This window comes from Pipra filicauda, unplaced genomic scaffold, assembly GCF_003945595.2.
Source record: "Pipra filicauda isolate LSUMZ 115617 unplaced genomic scaffold, ASM394559v2 scaffold35_size7292922_pilon, whole genome shotgun sequence".
In the NCBI taxonomy this organism is placed as follows: Eukaryota; Metazoa; Chordata; class Aves; order Passeriformes; family Pipridae; genus Pipra; species Pipra filicauda.
The window spans coordinates 3,301,559-3,328,410 of NW_024104487.1; the positions used below are offsets into that span (position 1 = coordinate 3,301,559).

At 37.5% G+C, this 26,852-nt stretch overlaps 1 protein-coding gene across 6 annotated transcripts; it reads left to right on the forward strand.

The window, feature by feature from the left end:
- Positions 1–641: 641 nt before the first annotated feature.
- Positions 642–21,555, forward strand: CBWD1 (COBW domain containing 1). 6 transcript variants are annotated; one of them, XM_039384527.1, is made up of 15 exons: positions 643–814; positions 1,883–1,969; positions 2,844–2,940; positions 4,144–4,235; positions 5,936–5,995; positions 7,024–7,061; positions 9,962–10,008; positions 10,780–10,866; positions 11,653–11,697; positions 14,209–14,265; positions 16,216–16,267; positions 18,214–18,282; positions 18,373–18,438; positions 20,243–20,339; positions 21,022–21,555. In XM_039384527.1, exons 1-15 carry the CDS (start codon positions 709–711, stop codon positions 21,093–21,095), a joined length of 1,074 nt encoding a protein of 357 aa, XP_039240461.1. In that variant the 5' UTR covers positions 643–708; the 3' UTR covers positions 21,096–21,555. The 6 variants fall into 6 exon arrangements, with proteins under 6 accessions (XP_039240462.1, XP_027565517.2, XP_039240461.1 ...); XM_027709714.2 differs by having other exon boundaries at positions 644–814; positions 20,210–20,339; XM_039384528.1 differs by lacking the exon at positions 21,022–21,555 and having other exon boundaries at positions 642–814; positions 20,229–20,333.
- Positions 21,556–26,852: the final 5,297 nt, after the last annotated feature.

Below are 26,852 nucleotides of genomic sequence, written 5' to 3' on the forward strand. Positions count from 1 at the left end.
ATGCATTAGGAAGAGCATTGCCATGAGGTCGAGGGAGCTGATTCTGCCCCTCTACTCAGCCCTGGTGAGGCCTCATCTGGAGTGCTGGGTCCAGTTCTAGGCTCCTCTGGACAGGAGAGACATAGAGTTCCTGGAGCAAGTCCAGTGGAGGCCTACTAAGATAATTAAGCAACTGGATCACCTCAGTTATGGGGAAAGGCTGAGAGAGCCGGGTGTGTTCAGCCTGGAGAAAAAGTGACTCAGAGCTGACCACGGTAATGTATGCAAGAAACTGAAGGGACAGCGCCAAGAGGATGGAGCCCGGCTCTTACTGGTGCAAACAATAGGTGAGCAGTCACGGGGCAAAAACTGATGCACAGGAAGTTCCACCTAAACATGAGGAAGAACAACTTTGCTGTGCGGGTGACCGAGCACTGAACAGATTGCCCAGAGAGACTGTGGACTCTCCTTCACTGGAGATCTCCAAGAACCGTCTGGATGCAATCCCATGCCGTGTGCTCGAGCAAGGAGGCAGGACTGGATGTCCCACTGCGGCGCGCTCCGGGGCTCTAAACCGACATGTCTCTTCCCGGCACCGCCCCGCTCCCCTACCGCGCCTGCGCGGCAGAGCCCGGCGGGGGCGGGGCCACCGCAGGGGGCGTGACGTCACTCGGGTGGCATCGTTGGCGCGGCCGTTCTGGCCTGGCCAGGCCGGGCCGCTCCGCTCGCATGGAGGACGAGGAGTGCCCCGACCTGGTGCCGATCGGCGGCGCAGGGGAGACTGAGCCGGGCCCCGGCAGGAGGATCCCGGTGACGATCATCACGGGGTACCTGGGTGAGCAGCGTGAGGGGCGCATGGCAGGGACCGCGTGCCGAGCCCCGAGCGGGGCCGGGGCTGCAGCGCGGCCGGCGCGGCGGCGGCGAGGGAGAGGGACCCACGGCCGCCTCCGCCCCTCCGCGGGCTGGGGGAGCAGCGCGGGGCCCTCCCACCGCCACAGGTGTGTTTGCAGGACGATTTTGAGCGCTGCTTTTAGCACTTTGTGTTCGCGGTTCGCCTCGTTCGGGTCACGATTGACAAATGGCTTTTGAGCACTTAACGTCAGGATGGTGTAACGTGTCTGGCTCAGTTAAATGCAGACTGATTTGTAGTCTGAAAAAGTGAGGTTCGGCGTCCCTCCCTCAGACCAACACGGTTACTGTGTGCGACACAGTCACAGTTGTGGACGGTAAGGATCTGGTTCAATGTAGGATCGCCAGCACTTTTCTGATGCTGCATCGCGCTCCTTCAGGAAAACCCTAAGGGGAGGGAAAGAAGATTGCCTTACCAAGTTCCCCAACATGTGATGATCATCCAATTTGAACTAGATGATCTAGTCTAGGTCCCTTCCAGATGTAACAATTCTGTGATTTTGTGCATGGGATGGAACTGTTGGTAAGGTGGTATTGCAGAGGTTATGGGCTGTGTGTTTAACAGTGTTCTGTTTAAAGGCAGCTAGTGGCACATCTGTGGTTGCTGACGACAGAAGAATTGGTCAGAAAAGGCAATAGGAGGGAGAAGATAAAGTGTGCCTTTTGTTAAGAAAAAACACAAAAGTTAGTTTTCTATGAAAAGACTGCCAAGCTCATAGGGGACTTTTAAGTTTATCAAGCGCTGACACTTAGTGAGTGGAAAACAATGCATGATTTAAGACTGAGATTTAATGGGGTCCATGAGGTCAAATATCTCTACAAATTAATTTCTACATCGTTACAATAGAATGTAGGATACTAGAATGAGAACTAATATTTCAGAAGAGATTTGCCCGAAGTGTGCATGTGCATAACAGTATTTGTTTTTTATTTGAAAATTTAAGCCTTTTTTTTTTTTTTTTACATTTTAATAGAAATATGGTCTGTGTTCTAGGAGCTGGGAAAACCACTCTTCTAAATTACATACTGACAGAACAGCATAATAAAAGAATAGCAGTTATCCTGAATGAATTTGGAGAAGGTATGTAAACATGCCTTTTTTTTTACCACAAAATGATAAGTATATAAAATTGCTGTAATCAAGACCATTGTAATTTGAAATCCATTAATGAAATTATTGATATACCCCATAGTCTTCAGAAGTGCAGAAAATCCTTTTGCTGGTGTTCCTAAAACAGTGCTATGCATTAATCTGTTTTGCACTTAAATTCAGGCTCTCAGAGTAAAGTAAATGAATATATTACCCTGTTGGAAGTGCTGTACCTCCATTTGTCCAACCCAGTTTCAAGCAAATGGAAATTAAAATAATGTGGTGGTAGATAATATTTTCTTTTATTTACTTTCCCCTGAGCCATTTACAGATCACAAATTATCTTAGACCAAGAAATGGGGGGAAATGTGTGCTTGGTATCTATGGTTCTTTGAACTCTTTGCTTTCAGGATTTTTAATTGCTATGGCTGTAATTTCCTATCTGTGCCGTAGTCAGAGTTGCTTACAGTTTACTCTGTGTTGGTGCTAGGCTCTTTGTTTCTTTGTTTTCATCAGCAAAGATGCATGCTGTTTTTCTGGTCCTGGAGCCTAAAATAAAATGTAGAGGCAGATCCTTTATTTGATACAGAGGCACTGGTTAAATTCCCTTTCTTTTAGCAAAGTTTGTGGCACTTGTGATGTACCATCATCCTGTGAGTTGTAGAACCAACTTTACCTTGGCTTTTAAATTTGTCATAAAATGGAAAATGCTAATTTCTGAAGCACATGTCAGAAACATGGTCTCAGAAGAAAAGAATATAATTCAGGAGTAGTAATGTGTACCAACTTGAATCTTTTTCTTTCTCTTACAGGCATTGGCATGCAAGATTGTAGATTAAAAATATAGTACTACTTGTATTTTCAGGAAGTGCCTTGGAGAAATCTCTGGCTATCAGTCAAGGGGGAGAACTCTATGAAGAATGGCTGGAACTCAGAAATGGCTGCCTGTGCTGTTCAGTAAAGTAAGAAATGACTGTTGTACAAGTTCTTACAGTTAGTCTTGGGGGGAATTGAGGAAAGGAAAAGATATCCAGGATTTAGTTCCTAAAACTGATGGTAGTACTGATTGAGACGTTTGTCAGATGAAACAAGAATTGGAATTAGGGAGATAGAAATTTATTTCCTTTTGTTGCCTTACTGATGTGGAGTTAGTGTCTTCTAGAAAACTAATCTAAATACTGATGCATACACTCTTGGGGTATTGGAGAGTAGAGAGCTATCCCTCTTCTATTAGTATTATGTGCTTGCATATAGAGAGCTAAAGATTCAAGGAGGCTGGAATTAGGACTCAGGTTTTCCAGTTTTCACGTTAAATACTTACTCTATGTTTCTTTCTCTGTATGGTGGTTAATACTTGCATATTGTATACATCAGAAGGGGTGAATGGAGAACCTTTTGCAACCTAATGAAACACAATATTCAAAATTGTAAGCTGATGGTCATGTTAAAAAGCAGGAGAGTATTTGTTTCTTTGGCATGTTTTTTACCCTATTTGTTTGAATGCTAGATTGTTTGTGCTAACCTTATAATAAAAGTCATGGCGTGTTTGTCCTAAAAATTTGGAAGAATTGGTCCTGTGCCTAAACTAATAATAGGTAATAAGTGGAAAACAGAAGACCCTATTGCATTGTGTTCTGCTGGAGTGTAAGGAAGGGTACCATTGCTTCTATGTTCTATATACATTGTTTCTTATGCTATACATTTCTGCTTCAGGCTGACTTCATCAGCTGCGATTTAAGTGAATGGCACATCTTAGTTTTGCTATAGGTGAGATGGAAAGGTGGGAAGAGGATCATGGTTCAGTTCTACCCCATCCCTTTTTTCTGTAATCTCAGCTGCCAACCCAAATATGTTACATATATACACAGGTCCCTACTGTCCTTTACAGAGTATTCAGTGTTTGAAAATAAATCTTCATTTGAGTCACCTTTATTATGCCTGGTGAGAGTAGGCAAATACTATTTTCAGACTAAAATAAAATAGAAAACTAAAATTTGCCTAATATTAGAGCAGCAGTATGATGGCTAAATTTTCATTGTAGACTGTAAGTCCTGACTCAGGACTTTGGCTTTGATGATACTAACACTGTGTTCTGCATCAGAAGATACATGTTAATGCACCTTTTAGCTTGTTTTCTCTGTTCTGAGGTTTGTTTCTTCTTACAGGGACAATGGTGTGAAGGCTATTGAGAACTTGATGCAAAGGAGAGGAAAATTTGACTATATATTGTTAGAAACAACTGGTTTGGCAGATCCAGGTAGTTCACATTCTGACTTTAATAACCATGATAATTATTCTGTTTTTATGGAATGTTTATTTGCTCACCAGTCAGTTCACTTTGCAAAATGTAATATAAAATGGTGAGTTGTCAGGCATATATGCTTTGATTGCTGTGTAGACTCCAATGAATTGGATAAGGGCAGATGTGGTATTGTGTATGGGTTGTTTAGTTGTGTTTTGTTTTGTTGAAGTTGCTCCTAATTGACTCTAAAGATTAACAGAAATCCAGTTAAAATACATTTCTATCAAAAAAAGACACTGGTCTTAGAGAAGAGGAGCACTCTCTGAAACTAGTTTTCAGTAGACTTTTAATGTTCTACATTGCTTCTTTTAAAATGTAAATTGTTATCATCTATTGTATTGTTACACTGATTGTGATAGGCCTTATATTTTGTGAAGTCCTAAAATATAGTGTGAAACAGACCAATACATTCTTCTTACAGAGCAGTAATACATTTTACAGTCTTTGTGTACTCTTTAGTGATATTTATTATAAAAAGGTGTTTAAACTTAAGCTCATGTTAATAATAACTATCTAAAACAATTTTATCCAAACCATCCCAATTAAAAATGTGTTGTTGATGGAGAGTGAAGGAAATTCTTATCAGAAATCCAATTGTTTCCCCTTTAGGAGACTGATGCCTTTCAGCTCAAAGCTAAATAGTTGTCATGGTAAAGTAATTTTCTTCAAAAGACAGGATATTGATTTGGCCTCTGTTACACACAAATTCTGTTTGAATCAAATTGGAAAACTATTAAGCATTTTGGAAAAAAATCAATAGATATCAGAAAACCATTACATGTTGTCGCCCTTGCTGTATCTTGCATGAGTAAGCACTGTGAACAACTGACAGGTATTTGGTGTTGATACAGAGTGATGTTTGAAGGACTGCATCTTATCACTTCAGGTGGGCAATTTTAGGTGTTGGAATGACTTTAGTTACTGATTTTATTTTTTTTTCTTCTGACATGTTCAACAATCTTAGCCTGATAGGACATTGAGCAACCTGGTCTAGTGGAAGGTGTCCCTGCCCATGGCAGAGGAGTTGGAACTAGAATCTGCTTTACAGGGCTATTTTAGCAGAAAAAAAGGAGTAGCCTGCTCCTAGGCCATGTGTAGTACAGGTGTCAGGTCACAGATTCCAGGTCTTTGATAGGATGTGGTCCCACTTGTCCAAATACTTGCTAATTCTTTTTCTCTTCCGTCTTGTCAATTTAACATTTGCCATTTTACATTTTACTGTACAAAAAAAGACAGAGTACTGTGTGTTTCATTATTCAGAAGCACCTCATCTTCATGGAACTTCAGTGGATATCTCCTTTTTGGCTGGTGGGGTGGGAGTGGACGTGTGTATCTCTGTGCCATGACCTATAAACAGTGGCTGAAAGATGAAGAGGGGAAGTACAGGCTATTTAGAAATGAGGAAGATTTTAAAGATTTTTAAAGCTTTTTGTAGTCATAGCTGTGGACGTGCACACCAGTGCAATGCTTTGGTAGCTTTTGTTAGGTCAGATGTGTGGCTTGACACAGGGTACTTGACATCTGTGATTTCTGAGTTTGAAGAGAGCAATTTCAAGTACAGCACTACAAATGCAGTTTTTCTATGAAATGTCTGCATGGTGGTAGTTTACTGGAAAATCTCAATTTTGCAACTGTATGTATACTGCACTTCTTAGGAGCTGTGGCCTCCATGTTCTGGGTTGATTCTGAACTGGGAAGTGACATCTACCTTGATGGTAAGAAGTGCAAGCTTGTTTTCCTATGTATTTGCATTCCATATCTGCATTTGGTGTAATATAGTCTTAGCATTTAAGGCAGGGTTTCAGACAATGTTTGAAATGCATGAACTTGGTTCTCACATCTATTCTGGCCACAGAGATACCCTTGCTTATTCTGATGCTTGTTTGTCTCCTTGACAAAATGTTTCAGTTTGCTAAATCCAATAGAAGTTTTGTAGTGCTTTGCCAGGGGATCAGATATGGAGAGATCTTGATTGTCTCTTGATCCTCATTAGCTAGATGTTATAAAGTATTATTTATGAGTAATATTAGAGAATGCTTTTTTCCTTTTTCTTTCTCCCCCCCCCCATGCAATGTTTCCTAAGTGGTTTCCTTTTTTCTGAACTCGTGACTTGTCAACATCTGGATGATTCTGCCTTTTGTTTTTCGCTTTCTCTGCCTACTGGACTCTTGTTAGCTCTAGTATTTGCTGTGTTCCAATAAAAATCTGCATTTACTGAAATATAAATCATCACTATATGTAGTTAAAGGGCATTTTTTTAATGTAGGAAAAAATATTTAATTTTTGGCTTAAACAAATGTCCTACCAATGCTTTGGTCAGTCTGTGAAAATACCCATTTGCCCAAGGAAGGAAACACTGAGTTGAATAAGAAAGAGCTTCCTAAAATTCTGCCAGAGACTTGCAAATTCCTGGTCACTTAGAATCAGAATATCTGCATACCTCAGACAGTTCTCTTAATTTGTTTCAATATCCTGTAAAAGCATACCTTTGCCAATTTGCTTTTGTGGAAAAAGAGGCATCCACTTTGTGAGAATTTCTCTCACCTGGTTTTGAAGACATTTTGTTACCACAGATATGAGTGACAAATAAAAAAATGTTTGGGTGACAAATCTAATGTTCAGATACTTTCAATGCTTCCGTTTTATTATAACCAATTGTAAATGTGCTGGTATTGTTTACAAGTTGTTAAAACTGTCACCTGCTTTCAGCAAATTTCTATTCCATTTTAATGTTTTCTTTTAGGAATTTTGTGTGTTGTTGACGCAAAGCATGGATTGCAGGTAAGTTACTGGATTTATTACACGTTTTAAAACTGCAGCATTAGAACACCTATTGCGATAATGTTTCTGTGGATGAATTAATTTTTACAGTAGCTGTAATTCTTACTGTGAATGAGGATGTTTCATTAGTACTGTGTTTTGAATGGGAACAAGGGGTTACTGATATTCGTAGGACTTTAGATTCTTACTGACACAACTAATGTTTGTTAAGAGTTGTCAGGTTGCTGAGTACTTGGTTCTTTCTAGTTCTGTCACTTCACTCAGGAATCTTACTTTTATTCCAAATAGGCATTTGGCTTACTGTAAAAACAGTGAAGAAATTGGTCTTGCAGAGTGTCTTTGGTCCATGTTAGTTGAAAGGAGAGGACTGAGAACAGGCATACCAATGTGATAACAATTGAGTTAGGGCTTAGACTGGGAAGGGTGCTGATGTAATGGCAGTTGTGGTGATGAGAGCGCCAGTGTCCTGGTACTGCATTGTATGAAATTATTATTTCATTTTATGGAAGCAGACAAAAAGGGCAGGCATTAGAGTAATTTATATAAAGTATAGTGTAAAAACAGACATACAGAACAGTGAACTTGATTAACAACAAAAATTGATTAAATCAAATAGTTCAACTTTTTTTTATAATAGGTACATGTTAATATAGTTATCAGCAACACAATAAGTTTGGAAATTACTACCTCAATTGGGTATTAATTTTGCAGGATTCAAAATAAAAGTGACCACAAGAAAAGATGCCTCCACGGTTTGAAAAGTTCGTCATGCTATGGAAGTGTTTTTAATATTTCTGCATTTTACATGGGGGAAAGGGTTGGCCCTTTTAAGCAAGAACCATCTTCTAAATTAGCTCAACCATCACAAGAAATCATATCGTGTCTTAGGTCAGCCCCTTTTCAGCTGAGTGCCCGCATACTAATTCGGATGTGTTTTATTACTTGCAGAAATGTTGTTCTGTTTGTCTTTCTTTTCATGCAATGCTGACTTCTTGTCTTGAATCAAATGTAATTGTGTTGCACGTAGCAGCACTACATTGTTACTGTTTGAAAAATAATTTTAAAAATATTTAAACTTTCAAATAATATATCAGAAACAACACAAAAATGTTTAGAAACATTCAGTTTTTCAATGTACTGTTATCTTTGACAGCTCATTGAAAGCTCTTACATTATCTAGTCAGGAAGCCTGTAAAACACTGACATTTACTCAGAATAGTAGGAATTCCAGATTTTCTCAGTTATATACCAAGTAAACAACTTTTACCTTGTATAAAGGATGTGCTAACTTGAGCAATTCCTCTGATTGCAAAGCTTGACCTCAACAGCTGCTTGTGATTCAAAGAATTTTGAAAGCTGTACAGGTAATGATATTGAGATAATAGGCTGCAATTTAAGTTGTCATGCTTTGAAGAACTAACCCATCAAAGGAAAAGCTGACAAATAGCCCTGTGACCAGTCAGCTAAATTGAAACTGAAGTGGTAATTGATATCATGGGTTATCACTGTAATGAATTTGTCACCCAGCAATCTGAAATACTCAGTTTTTTAATCGAGGGCGAACAGCTGGACAACTTGAAGTCACATTTGTCTACTTCCCCGACTTGACATCTCGACTATGGACGTTGTTCTTTTCAGGACAACAAATCTGACAACATTTAATTCAATAGAATCAATACACAGAGGAATACAAAGAAAAGGTCAGAGGAGAGGTTTCCTGACAGACATCTTGTAGTTACACTCTGCTTAGGCTGTGCACAATCAGAAAACACTTTAATTTGTTTTAAGGTGACAGACTCACTCAGTAATCTATTTTTGTTTTTCAAGTCAAATATTGTTAGATGCCTGATAATTCCACTCGAAGAAAAAAACAATTTTCTGGGTTTCTTCTTTTAATCTATATATCTTCCATGACAATTAATTCCACTTTAATTTGGTATTTCTGTATCTTGAAAGTCAAATTTTAAAGTAATATTCCTAGTGTATTTATAGCTGATGAAGGAACACAAGGAGTCTAGTCTTCCCAGAGGTGTAAGTGGCGAGTTCTTACTAATGGTACAGTGTTGGTTTAAAGTTTTACTTCCTCCAGATGTCTGTAACATTTCTCTCCTGTAGATTGCTGCCTCCATGTTAAGGGGCAGAGAATAACTTGAAGCTAAACCTTTGCTGCTTCAGCATAGTCTGTTGCTGTAGCTAAATTAAATAAGGCTTTATATTGCTAAACTTCAGGCTACTGCTTGAGATGCCGGAATTTTTCTCCCTTTCATTGATTCTTCTGTGAGGACATTAGCTTGGGCAGACAAGTGAGCACAAAACTGCAGATGATACTTAACTCGTGCGGCATGACCAGAGGTTTCTGATATTAGGCAGACTTGCCAAGGAGTAGTGGTTTATTCATACAAACCTGGAAAAAGAGTTACCAGTGTTTGCTGTCAAAGTAAAGTTTGTCAGCTCTTTCAGAGAAAAGGAGTGTGATTCAAGTTATGCATATGAAATACTGTACTGCAAGCCTAACACATTTTTAACAGATAATTGAGGTCGCACTAATTTGTGAAACTACTGAACTTTCATTTTTTTCATGGTTACTGTATGTTATGGTGACTTTTTTACTGCATTATAAAGCTGAAAAGTAATTAAAATATAATACAGTTTTTCAACTCTTTTGCATTATAATAATAAAATTAATTAGAATAGTTTTCATAAAAGTAATTATAAGCTTCTGTATTGGTGAATGTATAAATATACTTTTTCACCATAATTTTCAGAAAAATTATAGGTGCCATCTTCCTCAATACCTTGTCGAAAAACCTCAGCTGAATTGGGTTTGATCTCCCTTAGTTTCAAATAAATTTAAATGTAATTAGAATATGATTAATCCAATTGTTTTACTTTTTATCTAGCACTTGACAGAGGAGAAGCCAGAAGGCCTTGTCAATGAAGCATCTCGGTATGGATGTAGAAATTAATTATATATATCACAGTTAGGAATTGCACTGTATAGAAGTTCATCGGAACTGGTTTCTTTTTCTTTTATAAGGTTTTTTTCTCCTCCTTTGCTTTAAACCAAAGTTGGTTTATGGTGTAATGAGGCAGAATATAGAAAAGTGACTTCATGCTCCATTTGATCTTTCTGCCAAGATCTGACTCTTCTACTTTAAAAGTGATGGGATTTTGCGTAAGTGAGGGGAAAACACCTGTGTGGGGGGGGGAAGAAAAAATTTCATGTTAGGATCTATCTGATGCTCAAAGTAGAACTGGAGGTAGAGGAATATTTTTTGATAGATGTGGAACCACAATAATTAAGTATAATTGTAACAACTGAAGTTTTCATAAAGCAAAGAGGCTTAAAGTATCACTTTACAAAGACTGCATGCAAGAGAGATAGGAACTTCTAAAGTTGTTAGATCAGTAAGCACTTTGGCTTAGATGACGTAAAAAACCCCTCTAAGCAAACAAACAAAAAAAAAACCTTGAAAAAAACACCCTGAAACAAAAAATCTAGCAAACTTTGATTTGGTCTCTTAGGACATAGAATAACACCTCAAGGAGAAGCCAGTAGTACTTTAATCATGCTCCGTGACGTTCTAGTTTGATTAATGCTTGCCCTTCTGTACTAACAAAGTTCATATTATTTTTTGGGGCCATGGAAGAGATGATGTTTCTGCCTTACAGATATAGAGTGTTTGTTCACATTGTCTTTTTTTTTCTTAATACACAGGCAGGTTGCATTAGCTGATCTTATAATTATCAATAAAACAGATTTGGTTTCAGAGGAAGAATTGAATAAAGTCAGAACATCTGTGAGGTACGAAGCTTTTGGTATAACCGTAACATTATTTTAATTTAAACATAGTTAGTTACTTCTTGCTGTTGGTACGGAAATTAGATCTCATGATTACATTGACACAAATGGTTAGCTTGTAAGGGAAAAGAGACTGCCTCTTTCTAATAGAATTTCAATACTTCTGTGTGCTTATACAGCCTTAGCAGTTTGCCTCTTTGGGTAAGATTTGATGTTATTTACTAAGTACAGGCCTTTGTCTTAAGTGTCCATACTTTTACATTTCTGGGCATCTGTTGCCATTTTTCAGAATTAACATCAGGGAAAAAAAACCTGATGGTAAATGAGAATTCACTAGCAAGTGCAAAGATATATCAAGGAAGTCACAAACAATTGTCATGGGAGCAGAGGAACCAGTCTGAACCAGTCTGAATCAAATTAGTGATCAAAGACATGACCCTTTTCTACCAATACCATGACAACCCAAATAAAATATTTAAATTTTTAAATACTTTACAGCTGTATAGTTGTTTGAAATCTGAAAGTAAAAATGCTTAGACCCAGTACAGCGTATCCTGAGGAACCTTGGATAAGAAAATGCTGTTCTCACTGGTAGTATCTTGTCAGAACTTGTAGTTTCCCAACTCTGAGGGGAAACCAGTTATCTCAAACCAATTGTCTTGGTTTGACCTACAAGTTGATAACAGAGTTGGGTGCTATTTTGCATGGTGCTGTGTGTGGTTAACATATTCAAGCAATATATCACAGTTGTATTTTCATCTAACTAATGATTTTTCTGTTTTATTTTAGGTCAATAAATGGACTTGTTAAAATTCTAGAGACACAAAGATCAAGGTATTAAATGGCCAGTATTACTAGGTACTAGATCCTGCTTCTTTTGTGACAGTTTTAAGTGTTCTGTTAGATCAGCTTGCTTAAAGAAAAACTATTGAATTAGAAATATTTAATTCAATATTCATTTTATGAATAAACATCCAGATAAAAGACTTCTTTTAAATAAGTAAAAATGTATTTTTCTTTTATTTTTTTTTGTTAGTTTTCATATTGCAGACTCATGGAATGGGTCAGGTTGGAAGGGACCACAGTGGGTCATCTGGTCCCACTTCCCTGATCAAACAGGGTCATTGTAGAGCACATGGCACAGGATTGTATCCAGAGGGTTCTTGAGTCTCTCTGGGCAACCTATTCCAGTGCTTGGTAAAGAATCAGTAATGAAGTTCTTCCTCATGTTCAGGTGAACTTCCTGTGCATCAGTTTTTCTGCCCGTTGCCTCTTGTCCTATTGTTTGCACCACCAAGAAGAGCCCGGCTCCATCCTCTTGGTACCTCCCCTTCAGATACTCTTATACATTGATGAGGCCCCTCTCAGCCATCTGTTTTTGAGGCTGAACAGGTCCAGCTCCCTCAGCCTTTCCTTGTAAGAGAGATGCTCCAATCCCCTCATCATCTTCGTAGTCTCTGTTGGACCTGCTGCGGGAACTCCATGTCTCTCTTGTCCTGAGCAGCCCAGAACTGGACACAGCACTCCAGATGTGGCCTCGCTAGGGCTGGAGTCACTTCCTTCAACCTGCTGGCAACACTCTTCCTGATGCACCCCAGAATGCCATTGGCCTTCTTGGCCACAAGGGCACACTGTTAACCAGGTCTTATAACTGAAGAGCAGCTTGCAAGGCCACAGTGTCTATGAGCTAATAATGGGTCATACACAATATAGTGTTTTCTTTCTGTTGTGTCAGCTTAAATATTTTTCTCATGATTGCTGCTGCAAATAAGTTGTTACTGCAAAATTACTTTGAAAACAATGGAAGAAGTTTATAAGAATGAGGAAAATCATTGCACCAGTTTTGTTTTTTTAAAATTGAAATTCTGACTCAGATTTCTTCTTTAATAAGGAGTTAAATTGATATTGTACTTTCAGGAATGTTACGAGAGCAGTGTATCTTCCAGTCTGCTAGGACTGATTTGTGTACTTTTACATCAGTTATTTGACTACATTGTGATAAATGTTTCCATAATACAGGTTCTTGATTCAAGCAATTTTTAAAGGGAAAATCGTAGGCATAATAAAATATACTTCAATTTTTAAAGTTATTGTCAAATGTAGTTGGAAAATGTAGACAAAAGAACTTGCAGTTGTTGAGTGATCAGGAATGACCAATTTTGAAGAAGGTATTAAATATCGTGCTTTGTGTCTTAAATGTCCATTTGGAAGACATCCGGTATGAGATGTCTTAACATATTCTCTGGTGTCTGATGCCAGCCAGCACTAAATTTTGGATATGAGATTAAGTGGGCCTCAGATTCAGTCCTCGTTGACGACCCTTTGTTACTTGTAAATATTCTTTCGTAAATGACACATAATGTCTCTTTCACGATTAAACATTCCAAAAGTGAAATAAGCACAAAATTAACTTATTGGAATGTTATTTGAGAACATATCTTTTTTAATTAGGAGAGTTTGTCCCTCAAAAGCCCACATTTAAAAGGGACTAACATAGCACTTCCTTGAGAGTTTTGGTATGATTTTTCAGAAAGCTACTGAGAACAAACAACTGGCACTGAGCTGGTCATGAATTTTACACAGGAATTGTTTAAGTGTACTACATTATAAATCTTTTATCTTAGAAACTGCTTTGTAAAACTGCTGTTGAATGTAAAAGTTTAATAATTCTGGCTATGCTCTGGAGGTGGCTTTTTTAAACCTCTCATCCTCTTTTTATTTAGCCACATGCCACTAATTGCATTTGATAAGCTATCAATTCCTTTTTGCAGTGAAACCTATAGTCTGTATTTCTTTATAAAAAAAAAGTTTCTTATGCAAGTTTATACATAGCTGTTCTTACAAGCAAATATGATCAGAGTTTTCTGTTCTGTATTACATTTTTCATTTGTTTGCTTCAGATTTTAGAGTTGAAATTCCACTTAGTAGCACTTGCCTCATATAGTTATTTCAGTTTTCTTTGCTAACAGCATGTCATTATAAGCTACATATATTCCAGGGGTTTGTGTCTGTCTTGAGAGAGTCAGGATTCCTTTTCACATTTAGGGAAAATCAGGGTTTTTTTCAGGCATCCATTATAGGGGATTTTATCATATTTCTTGGAAATATTTTGTATTTTGCTGTATTTTTAAAAATTTTGTTTCTGTACTTACTATGTAAATAAACACAGCATTTCCTTGTAGGAAACAGTTCCAACCACCAACATCCAACAATAAGGCTAAGTATGTATGGCATTAGTCTGATCGACAGGAAAACAAATATAACCCCTTTAAAAATTATTATTTAAGTATACATGATATTTAAATGCATCTAAAATACAAAGCTTTTGTTTTTCATTCTGTTTAGAGTTGATCTCTCCAATGTCTTGGACCTACATGCTTTTGACAGTTTATCTGGAATAAGGTAGGGTGATAATTTTGCTGTCTTCTATTAGAAATAATAACCATTGTATAAATACATATATGAAATAGACACCCTCAAATCCTGGCTCAAATTCACATTTGAGCTTTTGTTAAAAATTCTAATTTGGTCACTTTTTAAAGTGACATCTTGATGACCTGGAGGCCTCTTTAGATTTCACAGAAAAGAATGAAGAACTGAGGTTCCACAGCAAACAAAGGCACTGCAAATTCTGGTTACTGTGTTCCATGGTCCTGGGTTTTTTTAATGCCAGCTGCGTGCTTCAGCATGTTGGATGGATGCAAAAGTAAAACTGGAAGAAAGGGTAAAGGGCTTTCTGTTCATTTTGCGTAGTTAAGTTGTTCAGCAAAGAGAATGAGAAGTACAGGAGTAATCATAAAGGAAAGGAAGGAATATGCAGCTGAGGGCAGTATCAACTTCATTTTTCTTCCTAGATGCAGACTGTTCACTTCAGGAAAGGAAATGTAGCCACTTCCTTACTCACAGAAGGGAGAAACTGCAGGACATGCAAGTTAGTAACCTCTAGTAGATAAGGTGCTTATGAGATTTCCCTGTGAACTGGTGCACTGTGAACTGGTGCAGTACTATCCCAAGTGCTACTTTTTTTTTTTTTTTTTTTTTTTTTTTTTTACTGCCGTCGGCTTTTGTCTGATCAGTGAAAAGTATTGTTTGTTTCTTTTGTGCTCCTTAAATGGCCCACTGAGATTGGTACCAATGGCAACATCAGGGAAGTTACAGACTAGGCATCCAAGAGAAAGGAAGGCCAATATATCCTTTAAGGGCAATAGTTCATAAGCCAGATCATAAACCCATGTCCTGAGTTCTTATAATGAGTCAGCTAACTAAATTGACTCATCCTGGAGCCACACGACAGGGATAAAGCAGTAAGAAGATGTGAACCAGAAAAGAATTGTTCTTGATAATGTCAGTTGATAGCTGGATCTGATTACATGTAATATTAGGTGGTGGTCTGCAAGGTTTACTAGGAAATGCTGCATTCTACAAATCTGAGAAAGTCCTTAAGTAGCTCACAAAAAACCCCAAAACCAAACCTTTCTTGCTTTCCTCAGTCTAGTCTTCTCTCATATCTCACTCATAGTTCCTTTAGAGGTTCTTGATATTTGATATTAAACCGAAGGAAACACTCTAAAATGTCAACATTTAAAGACACATTCTAAAAGCACCAAGAAGGTTGTAGACTGCTTAAATGAAGTTCAATTTACTTTATGGTTGAACTCTGTACAGGAAAATTGCTTATCCTCGTATCAGTTCATAAATACAGAACCAGTACACTAATAAAATTGTTCTTTTAACTGCATACTGCAGTAAGGATTTCTACCAGCATAGCAGAGAGGTATAACATCTGATCAGTGTATTTGTACTGGTAGAACCTTGCAGTCTGTACATCCCCTGAAGTCACAGAAACGGATCAAGAATTCTGGGTTCGGTGGAGGGCAGTATGAGAAGAAGACAGCAAAGCAAGGAAGATGGGAGAAGTAGGAATGTGAAATGTTACTTCAGTAGCCTAGAATGCCTCTTTTCCCCACCATTAAAGGCTTCTTAAATTTTACAGTCATCAAATTAGGAGGAGGCATTTTTATGGGCAATATTCTTACACAAAGGAACGTCCAGGGTCCTATACTCATTGAAGTATACATATTTTTAATACCAAAGACACTGCACTAATCAGGACTCTGATTCTGTTTATATTTTAAAAGAACATAGTTTTCTAACACAAATAGTTAACTATATCAAACAAATACAATCAAACATTTCTATTTTGAGATTAAAATGGAATTAACAGTTGAAGCTTTTTCTGAGTATATTTTTGATACTTTAGTTTTGCTCTGCAATACTGGAGTTTTTAAAATTTTGAAATGACACTTTGCCCACCTTTACTCAAATGTGACATTTAACTTTACTTATTTTCAGTTTGCAGAAAAAGCTTGAGCATGTGAAGACAACGCATGCGCATCTGGATAAGGTAATTACCAAAAATACTTCTTCCATGTTTTTGTAACAACAGGGTTGTTCAAGGTAATTGCAAGCTTTGCATGCTGATTATGGTACCTTTTCAGAAGGCTTCAGTTAGGAAGTAATGTGTTCTAAGATATTTGGAAGATTACTTAGGATACATAAAAGAATGTGCTTTGTTTTAGACAAGATTCTAAATGGCTATATTGTCTTACTTTCAAAAATAGCTTAGAGGCTTCCACTTCTCCAGACAGTCACATCATTCACTGATTCACATAGAGGGTATTACTGAAATAAATAGCACTACTCCTTTTAATATTTGTAGAAACAAATCCTAAATTTGTAGCCAGTCTTTATCTTGTAGGTTTTCTGTCCAAAACAAAATCTTTGTGGTTCAACTGTGGGTCACAGTCCTCCCTGGGGTATCCCCAGGTGGGTGGGATTCACCCATAGGTAACAGTTCCTTCAAGGGCTGCAAAAAAATAAAAACTTTTATTTTTGTAAATTATCTTAGAAAAGTGTGCTTTCCTTCTAGAAACTTGCTATGATTAAATTTAATTTTAAGGTTAAAATATGATGCATACAATGCCTTCATTTTTCTTTTTGAACTGCAGATCTTGACTGTGAAGTTACTAGTCTTGAAAACAGGAAAAGGCAAATCTCCTTTTGGAACTAAAGATTAAATATAAAATCAGTTTCATGCTTAACTATAATTGCTATGACAGTCTTAAGTTCATAGTTTTTGTTTCATTAAAAGTCTTAAACATGCTCAGTTATAGAGTCTTAATAAATCCTTAAAGTAGTTTAACAAGTTAGGTAGAAGCCTTCCTGAATGTTACAAGTTATAGCGTCCTCGTATTATTAAGGAGATTATTGTTAGTTTTGTAGTGTGGATCCATTCAACCAGTAGGAAACAGTGAGAGTTTATTGTTACTATCTCTATTTAGTTTAACAGCCACATATTTAAGATGATTATTGAGACAGACGAGGCATAAATGAGAGCAAAACAGCTCTCATGGTAGGCTGCAAGTCCTTGTTGGCTGATAGTGTGTGCTTATTATCTTTATGTGGAAGGTCAACAGAAGCAAACTGCATTATGTGTGGAGCCAGTGAACTTCTGTTGTGTTTTAAAGCTGCTCTTGTGTTGGTTTTGGTGGTTTAGATTACTTTACTTGGTCATTAGATAGACATTTGCTGCTTGTTGCTTTTATTTTTTTTCCTTAAGTTAGATGAGTCAACTGAAAGTAATTGTTTGAAAGAATTTTAAGTTGTACCGAAAGTTATTCTTTATTCTTCCATGCCATTGAGAGGTAATAGTGACAAAAATTAAACACATTATTTCTTTTTTAAATAAATTGTTAATTTTATATTACATGTTTTATTTTCATATTCTCTTTTGATAATAATTAGTCCTGAGCAGTAAGCCAGTGGTTGCTTTGGAACAAAACATAACTTCAGACATGTTTATTTTCCGAATCTATCCCCACAGAGTCTGTTTGTAAAAAGCTTTTCATAAGAGGGAAGTGCAGATGGATGAAAACTATCTTGATTATTTTTTGTCTGACAGAATTGTCGTGAAGATCAGTATGCCAAGAATATAGCACTTATCCATATTTGAAAGATAGAGCTTACTAGCCTCCAATTATTAAAATTCGTAGGCTTTCTTTGAGAACAAACATCAGCTACAGCAAAACATTGCATCTTAGAAACTAATGGCATTAAACTGTTCAAAGTATTGCGTATATTAAGTGCACACCCAAACAAGTAACAAAAGATAGAGCATAATTTAGAAAATAAGAGCAGAACAGAGATAGAGATTTCTTTTTTTAATTTGACATGGGTATATAGTTGCTATTTTTCATGAGGCCAAGTTACAAAGAACACCTTTTGAAATGACTGTAATGAGATGTTTATTCAGTTTAATAGGTAATAATAAGTGGATCTTTCAATTTGCAGGCTATAACTACAGTAACATTTGAAGTTCCAGGAAATATAAAAGAAGAAAACTTAAATCTCTTTATTCAGGTAAGTAATACATCACTGTCAACTCAAAAATCATTTTGTAGATATCATCCAATGCTGTTTTGTTTATGAAAACAACATTTCTTTTCATAGAATCTTCTGTGGGAAAAGAATGTGAAAGATAAGACTGGACGCACCATGGATGTCATAAGACTGAAGGTTAGTTAGAAATTATCAGCTGCTTTTTCTCTTTACTAAAAAACTAAAGCTGCAGTGTTTTGTCAGTACCAGACCTTTCGAAGGTGTTACTGGATCACTTTAGCAGAGCATATGAAGTAGGGAATAGCTAATTGTCATTGTTCCAGGGACAACTCAGAAGGAAATAGCTGGCATAAAAGCAAATATTGATCCTATTTGCTTTGGAGAGAGAGAACAGATATACAGTCCCAAACATCAGTGGCAGAGTTAATAATCAAGACATGGTTATATTACTTTTCATTTTTCATCTCAATTGCTTTGAAAGATTCCATCCATCTCATATATCTAGGGTTTGGATACCATAGATTGGTCCTATAGATTGCTAGGCGTAATTATGGTTGTTGCAATAACATGCAGAAGCTGAATTTGGCATAACGTAGGAGTGCAATACTAGTTTTGATCTACACTTAACTTCTTACAATATTGTCAGACTATAGTTTTAAAGATGCATCTCGTAAGGATTCATCTTTGTGGGCACTTCATAAGTTTCTCAGCTGCATGGTTTTGAGAGGAGTAGAGATGACAATTAAGGATTTATTATCATTTTCCTTATACCAAGCAGCCAAGTGAATAATTAAAAAATGAGAATCAAGTCAGTCATTTGGTAGGCTGTAAGAAATAAAAGAAAGTATGCTCTGATTTGTTTCCTGAGAAGACTTGTGCATTGTAGATAGCAACATAATTATTTTCATTTCATTGGAAGGCAGGTTGTTTTCTTGCTCTTTCAGCAACAAAATTAGAATATCCTTGCCTTCCCCTTCCTGATAAATAGAAGAAAATAGCCACTGATGCACCTTAAGCTATCTGAAAACAGTAATGCCATGTGCAAAGTACGTTTTCGTTGTGCTGAGCATTGGAATCAAAGTAATTCTTTAGGAAATCTGAGACCTCTGATAAGCTGTGTGCTGGCTCTGTCACAGAGCCAGCTGTCCCATATGGCAAAGCAAATGACCCTCAAGTAATTCATTACAGAATGGGTTCCAAAGTTTGTTGCTTTTATATTTATATTTTATCTGCAGTCAGAATCCTTTTGACAGTAATAGACATAGAATTCAAACTGATAGGTCAAATGCAGACCTTTATATATTAAATATTTTTAACCTTTTTTTTTTAGGGGAAGTATAAGACATGTTTTACAGAATGTGTTCCACTAGAATATTTCAGAAAGTTTTACTATGAAGCGATGAAAACTGCTTAAATAGAACAGTTGATATGGGGGTTAATGGACTCACTCTGACAGTAATCTCTTCTAATTCTTTTACTAGTTGTTTTACTTCACTTCTTTCTTCAGTATTCAAAGACTGTATTTCAGAAAAGTTGAGCATGAGAGCTTAATCAGAATAATCTGAAATCACGTATTTTGCTCATTTTACGTCATTGCTGTCAGTCGGGCTTTCATGGGCTCCCGTGTCATACACCATATATATACTCAAGGTGGCATAGTAGCTAATGACATTTTATTTTTGCCCAAGCATGCTAGGTACTGACCAAACGAGGGATAGAAGGCACAGTATGGTTAAGTGTAGTTATTAGTCTCTAACAAAATAAGGAGGTGTGAGAATGTATGTTATGAGTAGAAGTGATGATAATACATGGTTATTTTGACTAACAGGTGATATTGCTAGAAATATTATTCTCTCCTGGGACTAGTTTCAAAGGTTTTTTCCCAGCTCTTACACACTTTATTTTTGAAGGTTTGTTTATATATCCTAACAGTTATTTTTCTGATAAGGGACTGGTATCTATTCAAGGCAAATCTCATCAGGTGATTGTCCAAGGTGTCCATGAGCTCTATGATCTGGAAGAGACTAAAGTAGCCTGGAAAGAAGATGAAAAGAGAACAAATAGACTAGTTCTAATTGGTAAGAGGAAATTACACATCTCCTTGTTTGACTTTAAGAAGCTGTTTTTTCACAGGCAGTCCTGTGACTTGTCCAATGAAAAGCAACCAGATTAAACTCACCAGAATAATTGCAGTATGTTCAGCATAACCTCCAGTCAAAGGTTTATTCATCAAAACTTCCTGCAGTTTTAATATTCCAGATCTACATGATCTGTTTTAGTGACACTAAAATAAAATAAAATTCCATGTAGTTTTAAATTATTTTGGCATCTTTAATGTTATTTTTAAAATCCGTAATTATAAATTAGGTGATTGGGATGGTTTGAATGAATCAAATATTCAGCAACTGTAAGGAAAGTGATTATAGCTATTAAAATGTGTAAAATCAGTTTTGTTTCTCAAAAGCTTCATAGCAATGTGCTGTGTTTCAGTTTTCTACTTACTAGTCTCTGCTTTGCAAAGTGTCGTATAATCAAAAATAACCCAGTTTTTCCTCCTTTCCCTTGTACAGCTTGAAGTCTGCTGTTGCCCATAAAATCTAAAGTTACCTTGTTATCTGCAGCTTAATTTTATTACTGCTGTTCTCATTGATTTGTATAATAAATATTTTGTTTGCTGAGAAGACTGGCAGGTTGCTACTTACATGCATTTTTTTCTAATGCACTTTAAAATACAGTTAGCTATTTTATTTCTCTTTACAGGCAGGAACTTGGACAAAGAGACCATTAAAGAAGTATTCATAGCCACTGTAAGAGAAAAACAACGAAACAGTTGACATCAAACTACAGAAAAGATTAAATGTCTATTCTTAATCCTACAATCTGTTTATGACAGAGAAAACTGAATGACATGAGATATAGCAGTTTCTCTGTCCTTTTTCAGTTTATACAACAGTTAAACCCTGAAGTCTTCCTAAGAATCCAAGCTGACTGACTACTTAAACATTAGCTCCTATGGTCTAGAATCAAACACAGTTCTACCATTTTGGATTTGGCTTAAGTTATGTCAGTAACATCATGCACCTGTGCAGAAGTGCAGATAGGCAAAAGACTGTTGCTTATGCTATACATGAAATATTGTAATAGGGATATGGTAAATGTGTTTGAAGCCTAGTGCTTTCCCTAGCTAACTGTCTTCTACTACTTGAAATAAAGCAATAGTGATTATTGCCAGTGATGTAATCACAGTAAAAATTATTTAGTGTTTACTATTAAACTGTCTTCCATCTCTTTCCACTTGTATTGTGATTTTTGAATGAATATTCATCCCAGGTACCACTAAACCTGTTGTGTATATGAAACTAAAAATACATAGATAACAGAGGCTCAAGACCACATGGAATATATGCTATCTGCATAAAAGCTGTGAATGCAGTGTTTGATCACATAGTCAATGGGCTGAAGGATGTAGCTGAACTCTTAGATCTTCTAGGCCACGACCCTCCCAGTCCAGGATTTGGGGGACCAACAACAGCACATTTTCACTGTGTTGTCCAGGCTGCCCTGTGTGATTTGTTATGGGGTTCTGTGACACTGCTTTGAAAACTTAGTTTGATGTTTTTTATCTCTGTACTTGTTACAATTTAGAATTGAACTTCCTGCCCTGTACCATCTGCAGTATTCTTCCTTTCTCATTAGCTTTAGAGATATTTTGACTACAGCTGGGTGAAAGCAAAATGAGTGAATTCCAAAAAATAATGTGGAATTAAAAATGTTTCTAAGCAAAACACTAGGAGATGCAATTCTGAAGAATGAAGTCTTACTACATGGTTCTACATGAATGCTTGCTGATGTCTAAGTAAGTAGAAATTTGTTTTAAGTACTAGAGATCTGTTACTTGTACCATACCCAACATGAAAAAAAAAGAAAGGGGACCATTGCCTTATCAGCAGTCTTAAAATTTTTCATTTTGCTTTTATTAAAATATATGACTTCGGAGTTTGTTTTTTAAAGAGCTGCGGAAGGAGACAATCTTTTGCTGTCAGGAGTTGGTGTTTCATTTGATTAAAATATTTGTCATGTTCTTAACTAAGATAGAGCTCTTCAGTCTCCCTGTGGATATGTTAGCAGGCATCACTTCATTCCTCACATTGAAAGTAATTTTAGATAGCTTGAAGTAATTTCCAGAAACTATTTTCTCTAAACTAAAGCGAGGTAAAAAGAAAGAACAACCTACTTACAACGTTCCTTTCTATTTAGCAGAGCTTGGTGGCATTTCAGTGAAGTGGGTATATTTCTGAGTGATACTGCAACAGTTTACCTTAGCAATTGCATCTCTTAATTTTGAAAACTAATACGTGTTCTCACACTGATATATGTTTTGGACTGCATAAATGACAATCCTGCATGAAAATTTGTCAAATGATTACCATCAGTGTTATTGACTGAATAATAAGATTGTGTATGCGTAAAATTATGGATAATGCATTTGTATTTTTTGCTGCTCTTTTTAATTCTCCCATTTGTCATAGGGAAAGTAATCAAATACCTTCTATCTTTAGCAATGCCTCATGTAATTGAAGAACTCTGTTCTCTTTAGAAAGATTAGCCTCTGAAATGCCCAGCTATCATTAACTTTCTGTTTGAAAAAAAGTTCAGAGATTTAATAAGAAGAGCTTCAACCATGAGTCATAAGGGCAAAAGCCACTGTCATATTTTAGATGCTTATATTTTAATATTTACTTACCAGCCCAACACTCCAACACACTCTAAAATTCCCACAATGACTGTCAGTACACTGGGTTATTTTTTTGTTGTTGTTGCTGTAGTGGGGCATCTCTGCAGCCGGAAATCTGTATAGCTCATCTTGATGCTACTCTTTCTCACTAGGACTTTACCTGCCTTGCTTGCAAGTGGTAGTGTCAGAGAATCTTTAGTCAATGTGCACAGCTTTGTCTCTGCTTGTCTCTTGTAAACTGCCTTCATATTTCCAGGGATCCCTTGGGATGGAGAGCAAGCAGCTCCCAGGCAGGGTGGGAGTATGTACGCCTCTTGTACTTGCTAGCTGACAGGAGGCCCAGTGCTTTGTCTTCCATTCTCTTCACACATAATAATACTGGTGTCACAGCCAAAGGCCTCATCTTTATCCTCTTCTCTCAAGAAGACCACTGTTTTCTTTTCTGGGATATTTGTTTACCAGTGTTTTCCGGTCTGTTCTTCATGTCCAGCCTGGGGTCCTAAGTCTTGTTTTGCATCATGCCAAAACGGAAAGAGGAGGAAAGGTAAATGACAGCAGTAAAAGCTGCCTGCGGTGAACTGGTTGCAATATTTGTGTTACTGGGAGTTATGTCAAGGATGCCCTTCTCCAAGGAACTGGAATTGGTTTAAGGTGAGAGTGTGCAGGAGGCTGGAGGGGAGAGGCTGGCACCACTCAGTCCTGTCCTGAGGTTGTGGTGGCATGGATGGTGGGGCAGCTCAGGGATGCTCGGGATGGGATGAGAAGGAGTCTGGTGAGGAAATGCGTTAGCATTTCTCCCCTTGCAGGTCCTAAGAGGGTCGTAGCAGGGAGCAAGCTGAACCTTCTCCTAAAGAAGTGGTGGCCACTCACACCTGGGTTTACCTCCCAGCCAAATAACTCCCAGGATAATAGTGGTTTGTGCCCCTCTACCAAAACACATGAAGTAATAGGTACAAAATGATCTTGTCAACAAATCACACACATTTTGTTGCTTAGCAGAGGCGTTTCTGTCCTAGAGGCAAATTGCAATGATTTGATCACCACTGTGCTTTCAAGAATATCAAATGTCTACAGAAATCAACTTTCCATAACAGTGTTTTTCTCCACAGTATTCTACTTTCCACATGTTTTTGTAAGCTCTATTAAACGTGAAACTAACAGAAATGTTGCCCTTGCACTAACTCTTGTACCATTTGTTTATATCACCTGTTGGTTTTAATCTTCAGGAATTGCCCAAGGAGATGGATGAGGTTTAATTTTTCTCTTTTATTATGCCCTTTAAAATTTAAGCAGTTCTGAATTTGGTAGATTTGGCACTAGATTCTTACTTTTTAATCCTTACTTATAACCGCTCATTGCACTGGAGCAGGTTGTTGTGCGTGTCCCATCCCAATCGCTGTAGGCAGGATGTGGCTAGAGGAGACAGGAAAATTGGCATTGGGGTCCCAGCCTCCTGCTGTCCCCATGAGCCATCCTGTTTCTCTGCTGCTGTGATCAGCCCAGGTGCCCTGCCGAGCCCACAGCAGCAGCACCTGCCTCCTCTCATGGGACACTCCTGCTACCAGGAGTGTGGGCCAAGCAGTGTCCATTGTTTCTTCTTCCTCCCTAAAATCCACTTGGGCATCATTTTTTGTATGTTTGCTACCATGCTTTGCTGATCCTGCACTGCTCTGCAGCTTCACACTGCATCCAAATTTACTGTATAAATTATATATACATTATATACACTATATACAGGTCCCAGTCTGCACTGTTTGTAGGTGAATTGTTTATAACAGTGGCATTCCAGTGCCTGTGCCCCTTTCTTACTCGCCTCATGCCTGTACTCCACTACACCAGGTCCTTGTCTCTACTTCTGAAGGCCACTGATACTGTATCAGTCGTGTTTCTCTATCCTGCTTCATTGCATTACAGCCATAAATACCTCATCCTACACACAATGGCAGCTTATTACTGCTAGCTGTAAAAAACTACGGTTGTAACATAAGAATAAAAAAGTAAAACACATTAGCAATTTATCAACGGCCAGTTAGAGAAACTGCTGTCACAGTTTCTCTTTGTCACACAAAACTTTAGGCATGTCAAGAAAAGATTTGCCAGACCAGATGTGACAAACCTCAGCCCTGATGTGCTGCACACTCAGTTCAAAGCTTATGGCCTGTTACTGACAGTGGCAGTGGTATACTACATGATGACAAAGTTATACCCCAATGCCTTACATGTGGTCCTTTGTTCTTCCAGCTGTGAACATGCAGGCAAGGGGAACAAAGAGGAAGTCCAAGTCTGGCTGTGGCCAGCAGCTTCACAAAGACAGCCTGCTCGAGGCAGCAAGGCTCCAGTGCACCATGATCTCAGTCCTGCATCCACCAACATCCATAGAAATTTTGGGAAAAGAATGCAACTGTAACAGATCAAGCATCAAGCAGTCTAGGACGAGTACTGCCTGTTAAGAAATGGAAAAAAACCACTTGTTGCTTGCATTTACTTATAAATATTGGTCTAAAATGTGGTTTGTATAACAACTTAATGCCATTCTAATGTTATAACAAGATGAAGGGGCCTGATTGTTGTAGACTGATATTGCTGTCATCAATGTATTGGGGGCTACCTGAACCAAGGCTGGACATTCATGTGACATTTAAACTGTATTTTCCAGGAGGACTCAGTTATAACCATAGAATCACAGAATTATAAAATAGTTTTTAAAAGTCATCTAGTCCAACCCCCTGCACTGAGCAGGGACATCTTCGACTAGGTCAGGTTGCTTAGAAATAATAGCCTGGATAAATAAAGCTGCTTAAGTCATAATATTTTTATTTGCCTCTTTGTAAAAATTCTGCTACTTGTTCCCAAAAACACGCCTGTGGGATCAGCATTTGCCTCAGAAGGAATTGGAGGAAGGTGAGTAAAAATCCAAACTGACGCAGTTTCTGGAGTTCCGGTTTGCAAACAAGACTATCAGAAAGCCTAATATCTCAGAGGACAACTCCTTGAAAGTTAAGACTGTAAAGCCACATGTTACCTGGGCTAAAGAAGAATTTACTACCCAGTCAGTAAATTTTACTCAATGAAGAACTGTTGTCTCCATGAGAAACAGAATTTGTTTCCAAATGGGGATTTATCCCAGCTCCTCCATTTCTTTGCCTGTTTTTACCTTCTAGTAATCGATCTGCTCACAGGTAGGAAAATGTCACAGTAAACAGATATTTGCTGTCATCTAGTGGTAACATTTATTTCAGCAACTGTTTGTTAGCTTTGCAATGATGTGGATTTAGTCTTCTAGGAAATTCTATGTCTGATTTTAATGTTATGCCCTTTCTATATAATAAAGGATTTATGAAGACTAAAAAAACCTGTATCCCTTAACTGATGGTTCAGTCTAAAATCACAGTGAGATTTTTTTTCCCTGCGAATTCTTTCCCCTTTCTTCTAAAACAGAGAGAATACTGACTTTACATTTTTTGAAGGACTTCACTGACATAATTACAAGATTGAATTTTGATGTCAAAGGTGCCTGAGAAAGTAAGCTTTAGCTTTCCACACCCCCCACTGTAGGAAGAGGGATAACTTTAACCATGTTCTTTAAAAACTGGACAGATGCTTCTCTATAGCATCTTTTTAGTTTATTGTTCTCCCCACTCTCCCCAGTTATTCCTGATGCTACAGGATGTACAGTGGCATATCATCTGTAATTGTCTGTACTCTCATCTGTAATATACTACTCATGGTGTAGTGGTTTACAGCTCCTGTTGCTTGGTTTAGCTTTGCATATATCAATAAAGCTGCATCAGCTTATGCTCTTTGAAGAACTGCCAAATAAAGCACCCCTGCTTTGCACCAGTTAAAGGCAATTACA